This window comes from Rhinopithecus roxellana, chromosome 4 (genome assembly GCF_007565055.1).
Source record: "Rhinopithecus roxellana isolate Shanxi Qingling chromosome 4, ASM756505v1, whole genome shotgun sequence".
In the NCBI taxonomy this organism is placed as follows: Eukaryota; Metazoa; Chordata; class Mammalia; order Primates; family Cercopithecidae; genus Rhinopithecus; species Rhinopithecus roxellana.
The window spans coordinates 157,531,554-157,553,390 of NC_044552.1; the positions used below are offsets into that span (position 1 = coordinate 157,531,554).

Here is a 21,837-nt window from a genome sequence, read left to right on the forward strand (position 1 = left end):
TATTTTTTATTATTTACTTATTTTAGAGATAGATTCTCACTCTGTTGCCCAGGCTGGAGTGCAATGGCATGACCATAGCTCACTGCAGCCTTGATCCTACTGCCTCAGCATCCTGAATAGCTGGGACTACAGGCACCCATGGATCACCACACCTAGCTAATTTTTACATTTGTGTCGAGGCAGTCTTGCTATGTTGCCCATGCTGGTCTTGAACTCCTAAGCCCAAGCAATCCTCCCACTTTGGTCTTACAGGCATGAGCCACTGCACCTGACCCTCATTTTTAAACATATTGAATATTTAATTTAGTCCCCTGAAAATTATTGGCTATGTTCTCTAATATCATAAGAGTTTCATAGCATTTAACTCAGAACCCAAAGAATGCTAATTGAACATTATTTATCAGCACCCTTTAACTAAAACCATTCATTATAACTGAATTGGCTCCTCAAAACTGAAATAGTTATTATAATAAGATGAAATTAATGTCATAACTATCAATGAAATAGTTATTATAGTAAGATAAATGACTATTGTTATCATTATCGAACCTAATAATTATTATAGTTTTCTTTTAATACAAGGAATGTAGATGAAAGCTCTTAAGAATAGCAAATGAGTTCTTACCAAAGATGATCAGAGGTAGTTCTAGCCACACGGCTGCTAGCCGAAAGAGGAGAAACGGGGCTATGATTCCCCCAAAATCACACAGACCTGAACAGAGCGAAACTCCAAAATTTCTGTTGAATGAAAAGTAATTTTAAATGAAAACTATTTCAACAAATGACTTCAAGATAACATATTCAGACATATTAAAAAACCAAAGGAAGTGTGACGATACTTTGCATTTTCTAACTTTGAAAACTGCCACTCTCGTGAACTCTAAGCAAAACATTTCCATTCTGCACATTTCTCAGTGAGGCTAGTGAGGAAGTCTCCAGTGTGGGTGGAGGGTGTTATCCATCGGCACTGCCCTGCCTGCAGTTATCACTGCCCTGCCTGCTCTGGGTCACTTTGTGCCACTTTGGTTTCCTCATATGAGGGCAAAGAGTGCCCATGGAATGCTTCCCCAGCAGAGGAAGTCAATTTGCACTAATCTGTGCACACTGTTTCCTTTCATCCTTCATAACCAGCTGCTCACCACTGTACCAATGCATGTAATGCAGTCAAAGAGAGGCCATAGTCTTGTGGCAGGTGACACTGATGGATGAAGATTTAACCCACAGTCTAAGCAAGGGCACCTAGAAGTCTTCTGGTTCCAAGTCAAGTGCCTTTCCTTGAAACCATAACAGTGTGTGAAGATATTAATATGAGAAATACTTCTATCACAAAATGCAGCAGGCAGCAATGCAGAAAGCAGTGATAACTCAAAGCATATCTTCTTTACTGGCTGGATTCAGCCCAGGCTAATATATCACTGAGCTAAGGAAACTATTTCATAGTTTTTAACTAAATCAACTTAAAACACTGGTCTACAGAGTTACTTAGGAGAAACCACAATGTTTGTAGAATTACCGTAATGTTGTTGGGTACAATTCTGAATTTACCAAATAAACAATTTCAAAGGCCATGGTTATCCCTAGTCTTCCCAGTGTAGCCACTGTGGTCCTCAACAATGGTATTCCTGCAAACACAGAAAGTTTGGAAGGGAGGAGTTAGGGGTCTGATTTCATTAACATTTTACAGAACAACCAAAGGTATTTGCTTTGTGGCCTCCAGTCTGAAGTCTTTGGCAATTTTAAGCACAAATGATAGAATCTTCTACTCATGTAACCAAATTGCAACAACAATTAAACTAGATGATAGCTAATATTTTAGAGCACGAGATGCCTTTTGGAGCAGGTTGGATTATGGGAAATACAATTCAAGAGCCGTTTGTGGAGCATGAGCAGCCACTACATTGGAACACTGTTCCGGGCAATGACCTCCTAGAGGGCTGGATGGAGCACACTGGCCTTTTGTCCAGGAGGTAGTTTCCAGTCATGCCTTTGAGCCACCACGTTCCCACTGCTGGTGCCCAGCTGTCCTTTCTGTGCTTACCTTGTGATGATGACACAAGGAACAGCCGTTCCCAGCACACCAGGGGAGCCCCTCAGGTGAGCTGACCTTGGTTTCTAGAGTAGAGCAAGCTTTGAGGACCAGGATCTTTGGAAGGGGACATCTATTCTGTGTGTTACCACTAAGGCAAATGTCACTCATTGTCTTCCTCATCCCCCATTGTACTACTTCCCTCAAGAAACCATCCAGAAGGAGCCACATTCATCAATGCTAATTGGTTCGTCAATGCTAATTGGTTCATCCATTTTAAAATGAACTGTTTTAGGACTGCTTTGGTTGTATGAAGAAATTTTCCTTTCCTCCCTAGAAACTAGTGGGAAATGCCAAACATTCTCTATTGAATATTTTCTTTCTTTTATGTTTTAAGGGCAGAGAAGTTAACCATTTTTACTCTAAAAAGTCACTGCTCCAGCTTTCCTAGAAGTTGTGTAATTGATGTCTTCCCATCCTAGGAGATATGGTACTAAGGACATATGCCCTGCATGAACAAGACCATATCCGCTCTCCAAAGCAAAACGAAGCATGTCCAGTGTTCATGCACCTTTCATTTTCCCTTTATGCCCACACGTATGTTCATTTAGCACTAAATCATCCTCCTGTTTTCCAGGGGAATTATTGAACCTTTCTGAATATATAATTTTTAGTAGAAAGAGAGGCATGAATGAGGAGGATGAAAGAAGAGAATCAAGCTCAGTAGACTTCTGTGTGTTCTCTCTAGAGAATAGCCAGGTCAAAAAAAAAAAAAAAAACAAAAAAAAACAAAAAACAAAAAACAACAAAAAAAAAGCTAAAATTCATTAAATAAAACAATTGTCCAGGAGGGCAAGCATAAGGAAAAGATGATTCAAGAATCCAAACCATTTCTGGGAGTCTGGAGTTTGCATATTTTGACTGCGAACTGGCCGAGGACACCCTGGTGCACTTCATGTTTTTCCCACATGAGAACCCTTGTAGCTGTCACGTTAACTGTTACATCAGGCAGTGAGGAGGCCAGGGTTGTGCTGATGTGGTAGGTCACTGTCTGCTCTGGAGCAGAAGGTTTGTCAACATGTGTTGTTTAGGCTTTGCTTCTTTATGAAGGCCAAGAAAAGGGGGGTGGAGACTAGGAAATGCATTCCACTCCATCTTTCAATGAGCATGTGGTACTGGGAGGGGAAAGTGGGAACAAACCCTCAGATTCCCTGGGTGCCAGCCCAGTGGGACCATCTCCTGCTACTCCCAGACTGCCGCCTGCTACCTAGGAAACAGCTTCACTATTCAGGCTGGGTTCTTCCATTGTAGGTTTCTTTTCATTGAATCAAGATTGCTCTAAAATTGAGTCCCACTGACAAATTCAAGGGCAATTTGGGTTTATAACTGAGGCAAGGTCTGTTTCATGGAAAAATCCAAACAAAAACCAAGAGACCAAATTAAAACACACACACACACACACACACACACACACACACACACACACACACACACACACACTCCTACCATGATAAACATATGTGGTTAACTCAGATAAATAGCCACTCCATTCAGTAAAACATTCAGAAAACACCAAATTGCCCCACTTGTGGAGGTGTGGTCTGTCCTGCACGTTGACCTTAATCTGAAAGACTCCCAACTCTTTTCCAAGCAGTAGAGTCCAGTACCAAACTACACTGGAACAGAGATTTTGTTGAAATATGTAACCAAAGAGAAGTTGCTAAGGCACTGCATGGTTCATTAATTAAAAAATGAAAAGAAAACTATTAGGAAGTATGAATAAATATATATGCACACAAAAATTCTTGATTCCAGTAATAAGCTAAATTCATTTTGAGGTGGCCATAGACATCTTTTGGCAGCAATGACAAAAACCACAGGGCAATTTAAAAATGAGTACTGAAACTAAAATTGTCTTCCACAGAGTTATATGAGAACAAAGGAAATGTTTTCTTCTGAAAGTGGATTTGGTCAAGCTACTAGAGATTATTGGGAATAATACCTCAATTACTGAAGAAAGGGTGAAGGACTTAAACAAAACTTTATATGTACTCCAAATGGATAATCTACTCTGAGTTCTGAAATAAAGTTTAGTGAGAAATTCTAGTAGAAATGTCTAAATTAAGATACATGAACTCACTTTTCACTTAAAGAAAAATAAAAGTGGAAGACAAGTTTCCCAGTTCAAGACGACGACTTACCCGAACTGCTAGGTTTGTGGCCATCCTAAATAAACTCAAATTAAACATGGCAGACAGATATGGATAAAGAAAGGTCTCTTTTTTCCAGACATTAATGAGCATTCAGAAATTTGGGCTAGAAGCAGTGAGTCTGAAATGAGAATACAGCCAGAAATACTATTTCTTCTTCTAGATTTCCATTCTTTAGACCATGAAAAGTTGGGTCGAATGGAGGGAAAGCTGATTAAAGTGTTTGCTGTGAGACAATTTTAGAGCTGGTTTCTCCAAAAGCTCATCTGTATTCTCCCCAGGGGCTGGCGACCGACTGCTGACATCAGGAATGACTGAGCAGAAAAGCCTTTCTCGTGCTAAGTACCCAGTCGCTGGAATCAAGTCCAATGGGTCTTTAGATTGGAAGGACTCAAGGGAGGATCCTCTGTTAATATTTGGAACTCAGTTTAGGGATTTGAAATTTATTCTTGCCAGTCAGTCATGACTGACATAGGACTATAAAAGCAGCCAAGTCTGCAGAAGGCAAAAATAAAATGTGTCTAGAATAAGAGCAATTCGTTTTCAGTCTTGCTGAGAACAATTCTAAAGCTTCAATCAGGAAATTATATCTATAAAATAAAACTGGTTAGACAAGGGAGAACAGTCTATTCTTGGTGCTATATTTTCTAGTATATGAAAGTATTCTCTACAAAATAGTTTTATGACTATCTGACTAGTTACTTCTGTCTTGATTTGGACACACAGCCTTGAATGCTTTCTGGGGTCATTCTGAATGCAACAGACATGAAAGTCATACCAATCAATCTAGGACCACAGAAATCTTCTAGAGTAAAGTGTATATAGATCATGAAATGAGACACACTTAAGTCATGCATCTTTCTCTCTGCATTTCTAATTTCATATACAATGAATATTTCATTCATTCCTAGTCCACATACGATGAGAACAGAAGACTTCATCACAGGGAGCTACAGTTTTATGTTACATCCAAAGTACCAAAGTAAAATAGAAGAGCAACGTCTCCAATGTTTGTGATTTTTCATTCTTCTTAAATTATACTATTTTGAGGGCAGGAATTGTGTCTATTTTGTTGACCTCTCCATCCCCCTCCTAGTTCAGTGGCTGACAATGAGTCGATAGTGAATAGACATGTATTGAGAGGTAGCTATTGTACAGATCCTCCAACCCTTAGAATATGTTAACTCCTTGTAGTGGATTGAATAGTGTCTCCCAAAATTCATGTCTACCTGGAACCTCAAGGCTATCACATTTGGAAATAAGGTCTTTGCAGATGTCATTAGTCAAGGTGACACAAGCAGAGAAGAGAATGTCCTGTGAATACGGAGGCAGAGAGAGGAGTGATGCCAAGGAGCTTCAAGGATTGCCAGAGAGAGGCATGAAGAGACCCTCCCTCAGAACCTCTGGACATAAGCACCCCTGGATGCCTTGATTCTAGACTCCCAGCCTCCACACCCAAGAGCATAAATGTCTGTTGTTTCAGGCTGCTGAGTTTGTGGTACTTACTACAGCAGCCCTGGGAAGCGAATGCGCTCAGGGAAAACAAGAGAGATGTAAATAGGTAGTTGCTGTTTATCATCAAACATTCCAACATGGCAGGGGACTTGCACATTGTGTGTATGTGTGTGTGTGTGTGTGTGTTCCGAATATTGGCATTCCCATAATTTTATTCAAATAGGGTCTACCTGGTGTTTTAATAATTCATAAACCTTCATTTAATTAATAAACTCATCTGTAAATATCTGACTATTCTGACTCCCACTATATTATCCATTTCTTGGCTGGTCCTCAGAGGATTCTCAAAGAAAGACAGCCTTTCTTGTGCAGACACAAAAGACACCTGGAGAATCCAGCTTTCTCTGTAATCCCCACTTTGCCCCTCCTGGAAGAGGGAAATGATGAACTTGCTCTACTTCACACATTCTCCGGCATGTGAAGCCCTCCTCTTCCCAGTCCCTGGTGTGCTCTAGGGTAAGGATTTTCTGGGTGCTGCTCACCACACATCAGGAGTCACGGCACCCTCTGCTTCCTTCTGGCCTGCACCCCATCTACCAGGACAGAGCCCTGCGAAATTTAACTCTGCAACATCTCTAAAATGAAATGACCCTCTCTCATCTAGGTCTGACTGCCCCAATTGTAATTCCTGCTCTCAGCATCTTCCCTTGCTCATAGCCATCTCTAAACTGCTGCAGTTATGCCAAGCTCACTCCTCCTCTGCAAGCTCACAGGACCACGTGCAGGGCCATCATGCTGGTGACAGATCATCTCTCAGGCTCGTTGCCTGGATTCCAGTCACAGCAATGAACCCTCAGTTCCTGAATGCACAAAGGTGTTTCATACTTCTGGAAACTCTTCTCTAGTTTGGAAGCATCCGTCCTCTCTCCCCCTGATATCTGGCCCATTTGAGTCTTCACACATGTTTAGTTCCCACTGCTGGGAAACTTTTCTTGAATCCCCTTCTGGATTGATCACTCCTCCCCAATCTATTTTTTATATTTCTAAATCTTGTAAATAATTTAATTAGTTTCTAAATCTTGCAAATAATTCATGACAATAAGAATCATGACAGTATTAAAGTATCTGTATCCCTTAATAGATTGTGAACCATTCGAAGTCAATTAACTGCTTTCTTCTTCTAGTGTAACCTCAGCGTTTAGCATGGTGCCAGCAGCATGGCAGAGGCTCGGGATGTAAGTTAAACAACATCAGAGATATCGCAAAAGTAAGTCACATAACGATGATTAACAGAAACCACATCACTATCAGCTAGATCGGGCACAATATCTGTTTCATTCATAAATGATCCTAACAATTGAGAAAAGAGAATCATCTACAGAACCAATCTCTTATCTTCAAAGTTTTTACACTGATTAAGCAAAAAATGGAGGGACATCATGAAAGCTTGCCTGATGCCAAGACTGTGATTCGATTGCACATTTCCTAAGAACAAGTGGCTCCCTATACTTGATTGCGGATTTAGGTGTTTTCAAGTCCTTTGGCTGCCAAGCAGATGTGGGGTAAGATTACCTTCTGGTAAGAATGCAGTGACAAGGCATGCCACCCCTGCCACTATATTGCTTGCCGCAAAGGGGAGGCGTCGTCCAAGGCGCTCAATGGTTAGTAAGATCAAGAGAGCTCCTGGCAGTTCCACCACTCCCGAGATGAAAAAGTCTATGTAGAGGTTGCCTCCTATAATTCCCAGGCGCATGACAAGTCCTTGATACACCACTGCGCTTGTGAACCTGTAGCAACATTGAAAGACACCAGAGAACAAGTAAGATATAACTTCAAGCTGATTTGAAGGAAGGGATGTGTTGTAAATTTAACGCAAGTTTTTAAATCCATCACTAGTCAAACTTACCAAGCAAACATAAGAATAAGTGTGCATTTCCTCATTTGGGGAGTTCTCACCAGATCTAAAAAGGATGGATTACTAACTTCCTCATCTGTAACAGTGATCTATATAAGAAAAGCAGATTTCAGTAGCAATAGACAGCAAAAACAATAACAACAACAACAAAAACAAACAAAACACCTGCATAGCAGAGACTTGTCATTAACCAGAATCAAATGATCTTACTGAAGTGACCAGGGGCTTTCATAATATGTTAAAACCTGAGAATTAAAACACTTCTGCTCTGGCACTTAGAACACATCAAATTCACAAAGATAGGATTGCTGCACTGAGAATCTGTTCTTGGGATAATTTCAGCACTTTATGTTACACTGGTCTGTGTGTTCTAAAGTAAAATACACATGCACATTTATTAAATTGGGGGAAATGAGAGTCAGGGTGGGTGAAGCAAGTGGGATCCAACCAATTTAGGGTTTCTTAATAAACTAAATCCTCAAATCTGACTTTCACGAACAAAATAGAGCAATGTTAAGTTTGAGAGCAAGCACTAAATGTATTATTTTGCTTTTGTCCGTTTATTGTAATCTAGTATCTTTTTGATCCAGAAAAATTCAGCTCATCTCTATCTGGCCATTCAAGAAGTTAGTCTTTTCAATTCAATTCAGCAAATACTGCTATTGGCCAACCACATACAAGACACTGAAAAAATCGAAGCTGGAGAGGACACCCCCCGATCCCCACACCCTGCCTCCAGTCTAACATGCGGAAGCATCAGAGCACGATCCCCTGCAGTGACCACAGCTCCAGTTTCCTGCGCTTATCAGTCTCTTACCTCTGCATGGAGGGCTCTTTGACCTCCTCAGTGCTGATTTTACCTCCCCTGGGAGGCCTTTCCTAGCCTCAGATAGAACTGATGGCTCCCAAATTCTGCCTCTACTCCCTGGACCTCTATCCTAGAACCTGCACAACAGCATTCCCCTGTGGGTCTGGAGCTCTTGGAAGGCAGGGAGTGCATTGTCACAGCAAGCAAAGTGCCTGGTGTTCAACAACTGTTTGTGTAATGACTGAGTGCTGAAGCAAGAAGTCAAGTGCCCTGGTTATATCTGCTCCTTGGTGTTGTCCTCGGTTTCTCTGCTCCTGTTAAACAGAAATGCTGGCTACTAACGACAAGGTCCCTGTGGTCTATTTGTACAATACCAGATTCGGCCCAGATTGAATGAAAATCTAGGCAAATTTTCTCCAAAGCTTTGAGCCAAAGTCTCTCTACCAGTAATCACACGAATTTGACTTAGAGCATATGCACACCGATAGTACCTTGTCCATCACAGATTCTAAACAGTAAATTCAATAGATCAACTAAAGCTTGATATCTTATGCCTATCTTTGCTCCAAGAAAAGACACACACAAAAGTAGACTGCAAAATGAATGCCTTTGGTCGCTTTCTTTTCCAAAGTCTTTACAATCCTGTATTTCTTTTATATCAAGACACATTGATTTTCTATGTTTTAACATCTCTTAATTGGAAGGTGTCCTACAACTGAGCTGATAAGAAAGCAATGTGTCCCAGTTTAAACAACATGGTTTCCCTTACTTAGTGGTACATAAAATGACTATGTGTCTTAAAATCAATAGTGTCTAGAGTCAACAAAACAATAGTTGTCATGACAATCGCCGTGGAAGACTGCTGATTGATTCCACCGTCCATTCTTCCCTTCCCACTTTTGAGAACACATAGAATTTTAGTTGGGCGTATGGCAGCCTAGTGAGAGTCATTTTTTCTATCCTCTTTTTCAACTGTGAGTGGCACTGTGATAAGACCTCAGCAATGAGGTTGTTGTGGGGGTCATGTTCTAGGTCTCAGCATTTAAAAAGGTAATAACTTGCTGGAAGAAGATGCCGGTGAGCTTCAACCATACAACCTGTGTAGGCGATGGTGGAGATGCAAGACAAATGGAACTCAGGCCCTGGAGGGCCTCATGGAGTAGAGCTGCCTCACTAGAGCTGGGCTGCTCACCTCTGGGTGGGTGTGCTAGAGATAAAAACACTTTTCCCTTTTTCATCACTGTATTTTCGGGGACTTTGTTTCATTAGTAAGTTGACCTGGATCTTAACTAATATAATGTCTATTAAGATGACCCCTGAGCTAACCTTCTAAATTTGAAGACCCCAATGAGGGATTTTTCCGTGTCTACCTTAACCTTTGCTGCTCAAAAAACAAGACAGGAATATCAAAAGTGAAAGATAAGAACTCGATATATTACAAAAATATATTATTGTATAGTTTGTTGCCAAAATGTTTTCTACAATTCATTTCTTCGTGTTAATACATTAAAATGGCTACTGTTTATGGAGTGTGTGATACTAGATTCTGGAGTAAGCACTTTACATGGATTATTTTAAATCTCATCAAAGTTCTATAAAGTTAGTACTTTTGTTAATCCTACTCTATAAATAAGGAAAACAAGGCTTAGGGCTTTAAGGAGTGAATAGTAGCCAGGAATTGAAACCAGGCAACTGATTGGTGAGCCTGTGCTCCTGATCCCCACATGGCACTGCTGAATATATTTCATTCTAGAAACATTCTTGATAGTTGATGGTCACATCTAAATATTTTTAAGGAAAGACACTGTGCACTTGACCTAAAACTAAATCTTTAATTAAAACATTGTTTTACGAAAAAAAAAATTGACTAATTTAGATTTCAAAGATTTTTAAATTCAGGATTAAAACCACCCATCCTGCCAGGACAATGTTCCTGCACAAAAGTATCACCACCAACTCATTCCCATGAGTTTTTCCTTTTACTGAGGGCTTTTCCACAACTCAGACTTGGGGCTGCAGGGCAGTGTTAGTCTCAGACTCTTCTCTCTCCAGGGATTCCCTGACAGGATCCCGTGTCTACATATCAACACCACTGTCCATTCAGTGCACACAGGTGGCAATACTTTTTTCTTTGCTTTTCAAAAGAAATATTCACAGCAATTTATTATTGGCTCCCTTTTATTTCCTCTTCAGTCTTCTACTGAGAGCTATGACTTCTATCCACCAGCTACGAGTCCGAACAAATTCACTCTCTCACATTTCCAGTCCCAACATCCCAGAGTTGAAGGGAAATCCTACATCACAAATTTCAAGATCTCTGGTCAGTTCAGGTAGATAGTTTGACTTTTTAAAAAAAATTAAAAAAAATTTTTTTGAGATAGGGTCTCTCTCTATCACCCAGGCTGGAATGTAGTGGTGTAATCACGACTCACTACAGCCTCAACCTCCCTGACTCAAGCAATCCTCCCATCTCAGCCTCCTGAGTAGCTGGGACCACAGGTGTATGCCACAGAACCTGGCTTCTTCTTCTCTTCTTCTTGTTTCTTCTTGTTTCTTCTCCTCCTCCTCCTCCTCCTCCTTCTTTCTTCTTCTTCTTCTTCTTCTTCTTCTTCTTCTTCTTCTTCTTCTTCTTCTTCTTCTTCTTCTTCTTCTCCTTCTCCTTCTCCTTCTCCTTCTTCTTCTTCTCTTTCTTCTTCTTCTTCTCTTCTTTCTTCTTCTTCTTTTCTTTCTTCTTCTTCTTCTTCTCTTCTTTCTTCTTCTTCTTCTTCTTCTTCTTCTTCTTCTTCTTCTTCTTCTTCTTCTTCTTCTTCTTCTTCTTCTTTTCTTCTTCCTCTTCCTCTTCTTTCTTCTTTCTTCTTCTTCATCTTCTTCTTCGTCTTCTCCTTCTTCTCCTTCTTTTTCTTCCTTAGTAGTAGTAGTAGTAGTAGTAGTAGTAGTAGTAGTAGTAGTAGTAGAAGTAGAGACAGGGTCTTGCTGTGTTGCCCAGGTTGACCTTGAACTCCTGGGCTTGAACAATCCTCCTGACTCAGCCTCCCAAAATGTTGGGATTACAGGCATTAGCCATCATGCCTAGCCTAATTTAACATGTAAACACATTTGTAGATTTTTCAGTTGTTCATGATTTTTCATTGTTTTTAAGTGATAAAATAAAGAAGCATCTCTTGCTTTCATGTTGGCTCTGTAGATAATTGCCTTTCTCTGGCAAATCTCCAGTCACTCAATGACCACAGAATTATGACATGTTAGATTTTGGCAAGAAAATAAAGATCTTATGTATTAACCTAGAGGTTGGCAAACCTTTTCTGCAAATGGCCATCTATTAAATGTTTTTGGTTTTGTGAGCTCTAAGACCTCTGTTGGAACTACTTAACTTTACCATTGTAGTGTGAAAACAATCATAGACAATACATAAATGGGTTCCAACCAAACTTTATTTACAAAAACAGGTTGTCTGCATGTCTGGCCTGCAAGCTGTAGTTTACTGACCCCTGAACGAGAGGCTTAGTGCTGGAGCAATTTGTACAGATACTACTATCATTCCCATTACAGAGAGAAAGAAGTTGAGGTGGAGGAAAGCTACGTACTTTACTCAAGGAGGACACACAGACAGTAAGAAGACGAACCAGGAGGTTGATAGCAAAGTCTGTATGTTTAACCATTATGCTGTAATGTGTCTGCAGTATGTACAATATAATATTTATTGTTTAAAAGTATGCCATATCATTTCATTAATTACTTTCTTCTTTTCAGCTACAAATATTCTCTGAAAATTAAAAGTTAAGCCTACATTGGAAAGCCAAGTCGGGCAGATCATGAAGTCAGGAGTTTGAGACCAGCCTGGCCAACGTGATGAAACCCCGTCTCTACTAAAAATACAAAATATATCTGGGCTTGGTGGTGGGCGTCTGTAATCCCAGCTACTCGGGAGGCTGAGGCAGGAGAATCGTTCGAACCTGAGAGGCAGAGTTGCAGCGAGTGGAGATCTCGCCATTGCATTCCAGCTTGGGTGTCAGGGGAAGACTCCGTCTCAAAAAAAAAAAAAAAAAAAAAAAAAAAAAAAAAATTAAGCCTACATTATTTTCGTAGCAAAAAAAGCTCACTTTTAAAGTCACGGACTTAAATTACACACAGTGTACCCAATCGTTGACTTCCTTCTCTTTCCTAACAGAACTCCCACTACTCTCTCCCACACTATCAATTCATGTGTTTATGGGTGCTGACTCTGCTTCCAGTTGCAGGGGGAGCCCTGATTAGTTTGGGGAAATCCTATCCTCCATGTCAGTGACAGGGCACATGACCCAGTTTGAACCAATCAGAAATGGGCATACAACCCAATTCGGGCCAATGAGAAATGGACTTCTGGGAAAGTCCTTCATTGCTCTTAAGTCAGAAGTTCCTGAAGAAATCTTTTGTTTCTTCCTTCAAGGAATAAATGAGGAAATTGTGGGCTCAAATGCATCTTAGCAGTCATCTTACATGGATGAGACAACAAGTCTTAAGATGAAGCTATCCTGTCAGCAGAGTGGAGAGAGGGGAAGAAAACCATGGTTTAATAAGATTGTTGAGACCCTGGTCTGGCCAACCCTGAATGCTGCTGTTACTACAATTCCAGACACATGAGCCAGTGAATATCTTTATTGTCCGAACCTATTTAAGTTGGTTTTCTGGTTACTTGTTGCCAAAAGCAGAATTATGTGAAGAATCCAATCGAGAACAATGCTTTTGCTTTAGCAACTGAATATTTTAGGCAACTTTTTTTTTTAGCAAATAGTTAAAATAATTGCTTCTGTACTCCAGTCCACTCCATAAAAATACCTGGTATAAGTCTTAATTTCGAACTTTTAGGAGTTAAAACAGAGTGGTAATATGATCTCTGCTTTTCCAGACCACAAGTTTACTGCCTCATATATATAACCTCTACCAAAAAAAAAAAAACCAAACTAGGTGTTGATAACAAATTAAGGGAGTCAGGACCATGAAACCAATCTTCCCTGTCCAGTGAATGAAAGGATTAAGAGTACTTCCAAGCAAGTACATATTTTGCTACATTTAAGGACAAATCCAGCTGGTCTTTGATTTACTAACATCTCCACAGTGACGCAGATATTCTGAAAGATGACCCACTTTCTAGGCATCCAAAGGCCTTGAGAGACTTAAAACCATATCTTGGATGGAATTCATCCAGGAAAATCTTGGCAACTCCTGTGCCGTGGCGGCCACCACTATTATTCTTTTACAATAACTTCTAGCTCTATGTCTAGGCTGAGTTTCTGTTGCCAAAGGGTTACTAAATATCGCCCGGTCTGAGTCAGACACACAAAAAAACCAAAATGCTATGCCAGGTTTAAAATTTTAAAAAAACAATTGATTTATTACCTCACATACCATTTATATGCACTGTATGATATTTACATATAATTTATGTGCAATAAACTCCAGCAATTCTAAGTGCACGCTTGGAAGACTTTTGACAGATATATAGTCTTACACCACCACCACAACCGTGGTACGGACCCTTTCCATGATCCCCAAAATTTTCCTTGTGTCTCAGTGAAGTCAGTCCCCTCCACCCACTCTGGGCTCTGGAAACCCAGATCTGCTTTCTATCATGACAGTTTTGCTTTTTCTAGAATTTCATAGAAACAGAATCAACAGTGTCTCACTTGGCGTCCCATTTTGTCATACCTTTTGTGCCACCTAAATGGGGGATGCTGGTTTTGATTTGAAGCAAAGGGAGAAAAGGGTGATGTTCTGGGTAACACTAGCTGTTCGGAGGCTTGTTGCCTAGTATCGACACACTACTCATAGGAAAAGGTATCGCTCAAGGTTAAACTGCAGAGGTTACTTTCCTTGTATTTATTTAATGAGCTGAATTGCTGCTTGCCCTATTCATCGCTTTGATTATCTTTTAATTCTGCCAAGACTGTGTTTTCCATCAACAACGATGTACTCCATATTAAAAGAACACTTTATTCATCTTTCTTTGATTTATTCAGCTCTCTTTGCAATTCTTGCTGGGGAAACATTTCTTCAGTTGACATCTTAATTTAAATTGCCAAAGAAGAGAAAGACATTATAAATAATCATCTGTTATAAATACGGTGTTCAGAACTCCCCACATGGAGGACTGGTCTTAGAATAAAAAAAAAAAGATAGTCAGGGTCAGGCCAGACATGTGGTATTCTACTCAGAGCATTTTTTTACTAGCATGTTATTTAAACTATTTGAGCCTTAGTTTTCTCATCAGTAGCAGGAGAATAATAATATTCAATTTTATTATTTCAATATTATTATTAAATACTATTCATTTATCAAATCACACCTTATTAGTGTTTTGAAAATTCACTTAAATAACCCATCTATCTATATAGATACACAGATATGTATGCATATACACAGATACATGTGTGTATATATACATATATGCAACTATACACACACACACACACACACACACACACACACACCTGGCACACAATATGTCATATTCAGTAACAGAGGCTGTCAACATTAACATTGTGTTTTATAACATTTGAGAGTTACTTTATTTCCAGGTGATAATTCACCCAGCACTTTTTCCTTTAGTAATTAGTAGCTAATGCTTTAACACATAAAGGGAGATGCTTTTAAAGGTCCTCAGATAAAGAGAATGGTTGCTCTGCCTTTTTTTTAAGAAATGGATTTCTTTTTATGTTGAATTTTCTTAAGTATACCAGATGTATTTAATGTTGATTTGGAACTGTGGATCTACTAGGCTTAAGGCAGGGTGATTTTTCATGAATGTGCACACCGGCAAACACCACGTACGGAGCCTTGCAACTCCAAGTATGACCCACAAGTCGGTAGCGTCGGTCTCTCCTGGGAGCCTGCTGAACAAGCCTTGCCCCAGATCTAGAGAGAAAATCTGCATTTTAACCACATCCCCAGGAGACTAGCATGAGAAGCACTAAGAGTCAAGGGACAGCAATCCCACCTCATCGGCTCACTCACATTGTTTATTTCCACCTGGGGCTCTGGGTGCAGAAATGTGAGTCCTCCCAGGTTTAGGAGGGAGAAATACATTTACCAGCAGGGTCTACTGTGGGCAGGGGAAAGGGGACGGTGTTTGTAGCTGCTTGTCTAGCCTTGTGATTTTTGTCTGGTTGTTCTCAATAGGAGACTTCTTCATCAGTTGTCGGATTTCACAAGGAAAGATGACACCGATAAGAAAGAAAACTTATCTGCTCTTGAGTCTAATACTGTGATTTATTCGGTGAATGTGTCATCACTAGTTCCCTAAAGGTTCTGCTGTCTAGAAACTTTCCATCTCTAAGAAGTCTGTGTGAATAAAATGTTATTTGAGGTCTTTGGGCTTACCGATTGGGGGAACCAGAAACCACTTTCAAAAGTTAAAGTATCCATTGGTCTTAAAGACAAGCATCAGGAACCAGAGGGCCTGGTGGGGCTGGGAGGAAGCCCGGCAGTGACAGCTGAGGTGCTCATGTCCTTCCATCTCACTGCCCAGTGGATAATAAGCTCATTAGTCAGACTAGGACCAGCCCAGAATGGCCAGGAGTAAGCATGTCACGTTACAGAGCTGCAGCCAGCTTCTAGGTGGAAATAGCACTATCTGGTACCCATAAAAGAGAATTTGCCAAATTACCTGTAGTACTTTGGCAAGTTTTGAAACCTCCTTATCCTTTAAAACAAGAGTAGATAAAATATTTACCATGCAAGAGCATATATGATGGAGAAATATTCCGTATTACAATTATCATGAATGTTTGATGTTTATTAAAGTAGTTAAAAATAAATCCCAGGCCTCTGGACCAGTGCTGTCCAGTAAGAATATAATGTGAGCCACACACGTACATTTACATTTTCTAGTGGCCACATTAAAAAACATAAAGAGGAACAGGGGAAATTAATTTGTAATACATTTCATGAATCCAATGTATCCAAAACGTGATCATTTCAAGGTGTAACCAATATGAAATTATTCATGAGGCGTTTTATACTCTTCACTTCCTATTAAATCTTTGAAATCCATTGTACAGTTTGCCTGACAGCACATCTCAGTTCAGACTTGCCACATCTGAAGTGTTCAACTGCACATATGTCTAGGAGCTACCGTGCTGCACCGAGCAAATCTGGTCACCTGCAGCCCAGGTGGCTCTTTCATTGAGACGCTCCATGGAGAAGATATTTTATTCCATTAGCTCGAGTTGGCCTGAAAGAGCGCCCCAGTGCCCCACCTCCTAGATGACTGGGCATGCTGCCCAGAACAGCAAATGGGCCTCTATCTATGCAGTCCCAGGAGGGACCCAGAGGGCAGACTCAGTATTGGCAAAGGTTAACGGATTGCAGCTGTGGGTCACATGTTGGAACATTTCTTCATTTCTTCAAAGCAATGCTGGGAGGGTTTTATTTTTATTTTTTGTTTGTGTGGGTGGGTGGGGGGAGGGGAGTCTATTGATGTAAGAGGAGAAAGGAAAAAAGAAGAGAATGTACTCTCAGTTCTAAAACTCTAACTCTAAAGGCTCAGAAATTAAGGGAATATGCGTTAAAACTTGTGTGGACTGAATCCAACATGTCATCAAAAGCTCCAGCAGCACCTATGCCAGCAGTTATCATGGAAACAGAAAGGTTCTAAATATCACATTTTTGAAATGCCCAGTGCCTGAAACTATGGTAGCATGTATGGATACACAAAATTTTAAGTTCCATGAAGAGGCAAATTGAGTGTCTATAAGGCACTGGTCAGCCAAAGTTGTTTTGAAGAGAGAGAAAAAGAGAGTTTGAGTGAAGAAAATCCTCTGCTTTATCACAAGTAAAAATCAAAACCACACACTCCTGCCAAGAACAATTCTTATCATCACTTCTTCTCAGTCTCCTGAATGCTTTGGGAATTATTTCAACAGGAACATGGTCTTTAACATCATCATCAGTAACATATGAGTTCATCAGACCACCTGTCCATTAGCCAGCTGAGGGAACTGTTCCAGCCGTTAGGTGTTGGCACGATTTCAGGATCACTGCAACCTTGTCCCGCTAGATTCCTAGGAGGTGTCTCCTGCTGGGGCCTGGGCAAATAAGGCCCTCCCCACACTGTCCTGGGTTGGCAGAGCTTTCTGCACAGGTCAAGGACAGCCAGGGTGACATCAGCCCCAGTCACTGAGTGCTCAGAGAAAGGGTGACTGGGGCAAGTCCTGACTATATTCTCAAAGAGCCAGTAGCTGGGGCTTGATGCCACCTATGTTCCTCCAGCCCTTTTCTCAGGAAAATGGAGCCTTCCCTCGTTTCCTGCATTTTTCCTGCATGTTTTCTTGGCAAGCCGGCAGTGGGGTCTCTGCGTTGCCCTCAACCTTCCCCCATCAGCTCGGGTCACAAGAATCTCTTCCATTGCTGCATGCTCAGGATGTGCTTTGTCTTCATCCTGGCTCTGACCTGGTTCCTGCCTCCTGGAAGAGTCCTGACTGCCCTTCGATTTCTTCTCTTTTCCATGTGCTCCAGTGAAGTTACAAAGAATCTCACCAGTAACCAGAGATGTGCAACTCAGTGCTTTCACTGAGGCAGCTGGAAAAATTAGGAAACTGGAGCGTACTAAATCTAGATGTGGACAATAGGGACCCACAGGTCCCACTAGTAGGGTAGTCACAGAAAGCAAGCTGGCGTTATTCAGGGAACAAAGCTTGCCTGCACACCAGGACCCAGGGGATCCACTTCTAGGCCTTGAACTCCATGGAGAACATTACACAGGTCAGAAGAGGACATGTACGAAAACACCAATCACAATTATTGAAGGCAACCCAGGTGTCCATCATTAGGAAGATGGAGACCAGAGGCACAGCAGGTGTGGCCTACTGAAAATCACACAACAGTTGGAAGCAATGCACTCACACATGAACAAGTTGGGTAGACACTTAAAACACACAGTTGAGTGAAAAAGTAAGAAATACAAGATCTGGAGTGGCACAATGCCATTTGTATCACCTGAATACACACAGCACTCTCCACTTCCTACGGACACATTAATAGCAAACACATAAATCAGACATATTAGAGTGGAAACCTACTGAGGGGAGAGTGGGGATAGAGGAGGAAGGGGAGACGAAAATCAAACAGGACATGAGATGAGTGTTTCACAGCCCAATGATGCCTGAACCATGCACAGAGTCCTAAGTAACCCAACTCTGTACCCCTCAGAAAACTTAGTCTAAGTGCCTACGAGTCACTTAGATGTCATCTTGGAATTTCCTCCATTTTCAGTGCTTCCAATTTGTCAAATATCCAAATTTTGCCTTCCTTATGTAGCTCAGACAGCCTTTGGTTTCGTCTGAAAATGCTGAGAAATATTCCAGAGAAAGTCAGGTATAGTTGAAGAGTTTGAAGATTGCGTAGATGCACCTCAAAATAAATATCACAGTCATTTAATGAGTTTTGGAGTTTGTGGGCTGCTTACTTTTCTGGTTCTTGATTTGCAGAATATTTTCTGCATATGGTAACTCATTTTTCACTGGTACATCCTTTATGCTGCTTAAGGCAGAACGTTTAGAGATAGCTAAGATTCTCTTACGTACCAGCCATAAGCGAGTAACACACGCCATCTCTGGAATTCCAGTCCTGAATATTGCTGACAGCGAAGCATGTTGTGTCTCATGGCTGGTCTCTGGGCCATGGTAATTAATCTGCATTAATGTTATATTGTGTTCACTATTTATTCAACTTTGAACTGTGACTTGGTTTATCATATTCCAACAAATATATAGACTAGTTTCTATAATTAATAACTGTACTTACCCTACCTAGATTTCAATGTGAATGTCTCTGTGTACTTCAATCAAAATTAAAACACACTGTGGTGATTTCCAGACGTTGCATATAAGACTCAATTGGCTCTTCAACTTCATGTTTAGTTGCATTGTGCATATCTATATAATGAAATAAGTATAGTTAAATAAAGACCTATTATTAGTAGGGAGAGATGGAAAACAGCTCAAAAAGAAAAAAGGAAAAAGAAAAGCAACTATAGAGGATTAGAGAAAATAGAAGGCATCTTAAATGCATGTGGGGAGACATTTTTGAAAGTGAACATTGCACAGAACTTATTTTAAAAACAGATGCCTTGAATGCAGCACCCAGTAACTATCTGCTGAATAAATGGAGGAATAAATGAAGATAAATGACTGCTACATTGTGTATATCCATACACTTTTGTTTCTGGGACAACCTCATGTCAGTGACATTAAAATAGTTTTTCAAAACGTGGTGATCAAATAAGAATTCTGTGATTCAGTTTTTAATGTGAAAATTTTTTCACTGCAATAATTAATACTCAACTTGTTTAAATTTAGAGGTTGGCTATTTCTAGACAACAAAATGTGCCAAGTTGTTTACAGAATTGTGGAAAGAAAGGGGATGGCAGCAACTCTACATGAAGTTGATACTATATTTCACTCAATTGACATCAAAAACCTGTCCCCTGCTAACTTGAGAGCAGCCTGTGTCAATGCAGAGTATAAACTGTTACGAACTGCAGAGGGAATACCTGAAATGTCTTTAGAAAAATGTGTCTAGGTCACATCTCAAAGAGAAGTGTGTAAGCTTGGCTGAACACACATACTAATCAAAACATGTGTGTAAGTATTCAATCTCTGTTTCACTCTGTGCCATAAAAATAATTGTGCTGAGTATTCCATAAGCCTTCCTCAGTCTTCCTCAAGATCTAAACTACTTGTGTTGACTCTGAAATGTAAGCCGGAAAGGGCCAAGATTCATCTTTGAGAGACAGGCAATTGGGAACCGTGGTACTCAACCCATCCTATTCACCTTTGAGAGACAGTAGGCAGCTGGGAGCCACAGCACTCAATCCACCCTACTTAACATGTAGAATTTGTCCCTAAGGTCAGTGGAAGATAAAAATATAATGAACTCAGGAGTATTTCATTGAATGAAAGAAATGAAGAGATCCTAGAAGTTGTTGTCATGAAGTTTATGTATGTCAAGACTCAGCAACAGGAAGAGACACCTTATTTGTGCTTACAGTGACTCATCCTTTTTGAGCATGACGACGTCTGATTAATGTCAAAAAAATTTAAAGATTGCCCACATGACAGGAATTATGCTCTTCACTTCTGTTCTTTGAGACCACATAATGACACAAATTTACTATGATTTAATAACACCTTTCAATTTATTATTGGTTATTAATTATAACTGTATTTAATTTTATCTGAAGAAAGTACATTTTTCTAATCCAACACGTATTATTAGTTCATTCAACAGACAAGGCTTGGTTGCTGATGGTTTGTGGACCTTTGCAATAACTCCATAGTCCCTAGGATCTGTGGCCCACTGGGACAGATTCCTTTATCAACTCCAGGACTGAGGTTACAGTGGCTGGGAGACAGGAATGTGTAAACAAGAACATCCAGGATTCCCTGTCTGCTCACCCTCCATGTTCATCACTAAAGAAGGTGACAAAGTTTTGCTGTTACACAAAAGATTTCTGTAGCAGGAAAACATCCTTGGTTTTGGCCGTTTTCCCTAATATCATCTAAGTTCTTCTGCAAAGGCTAAAGGGACTTCATCACCAATGAATACCTCGTTTATTCAGACACCTTACAAAGACTTTGTCTCAATCCGTTTGCCTTTCTGTATATGAAATTATATTTCCTTCCCTCAAATAGCACCAAATTCAGAGAAAAAAGAAAATAGAGCAGACCCATGTTACTTTTTCCAAACCAAGTTTTCTAGCCATCTCTGCATTGCATGGACCTCATGCTGTTTGTATGAGTGGGTGGGTCCCACCATCAGCCCCCACATGAAGAAGTGTTGCTATACCAACATAACCCAGGTGTTCATCCACCCATTTATGAGATGGATCTTAATTTTAATTCTTTCTAGGGAAGGGAGGATTGATTCCATGAAAATCCAGCACCTGATACCTTTTTTATCATCTTCCTGGATGGGACCTCAAGAAATTGAATGACAATGTGTTTTCTCACTTACTTACTGTTTAGTACAATTTCCTCCAGCTTCATCTACATCAAAGGGGCACATCTGTGTACACCAATGTTCAATCTAGTGCTGGGGAATTTAAATGAATTTCATCTGCTTCTCGAGCCATGTCTCTCTTCTTAGGATTATTTCACGAAGAAAGACAATTTTCCCAGTGGGTCAAAGGTCTAGCAAGCAGTACTGCCATGGCAACACATGAATAACATGGGGACTTCTGCCAGGGTTGCTGGCTGCGCAGAGCTCTGGAAGTTGTATTCATTATTGTCTCCACGAAGGAGAGCGTTCACAGAGAGGAGTATTTTCTCATTTACCCACAGTCAAGAAGCCCAGTAATTTGGATTGCGGAAACTGGTTTTGCTGAAAACACAAGAACGGACCAAATGGCAAAGGAACAAAACATGTGAAGAAGCTGAGCCTCTTCCCT

The 21,837-nt window shown here is 40.4% G+C and overlaps 1 protein-coding gene across 2 annotated transcripts in view; it reads right to left on the minus strand.

Moving 5' to 3' along the window:
• The window catches only part of SLC22A3 (solute carrier family 22 member 3), a 106,240-nt gene that overhangs the window by 8,867 nt on the left and 75,536 nt on the right, over window positions 1-21,837 (minus strand). For both annotated transcript variants that reach the window (XM_030929437.1, XM_030929435.1), the window contains exons 6-9: window positions 7,598-7,695; window positions 7,264-7,478; window positions 1,514-1,622; window positions 626-738 (exon numbers count right to left, since the gene is read on the minus strand). In XM_030929437.1, coding sequence (XP_030785297.1) covers window positions 626-738; window positions 1,514-1,622; window positions 7,264-7,478; window positions 7,598-7,695 — 535 coding nt within the window. The remainder of the gene's footprint in view (window positions 1-625; window positions 739-1,513; window positions 1,623-7,263; window positions 7,479-7,597; window positions 7,696-21,837) is intronic.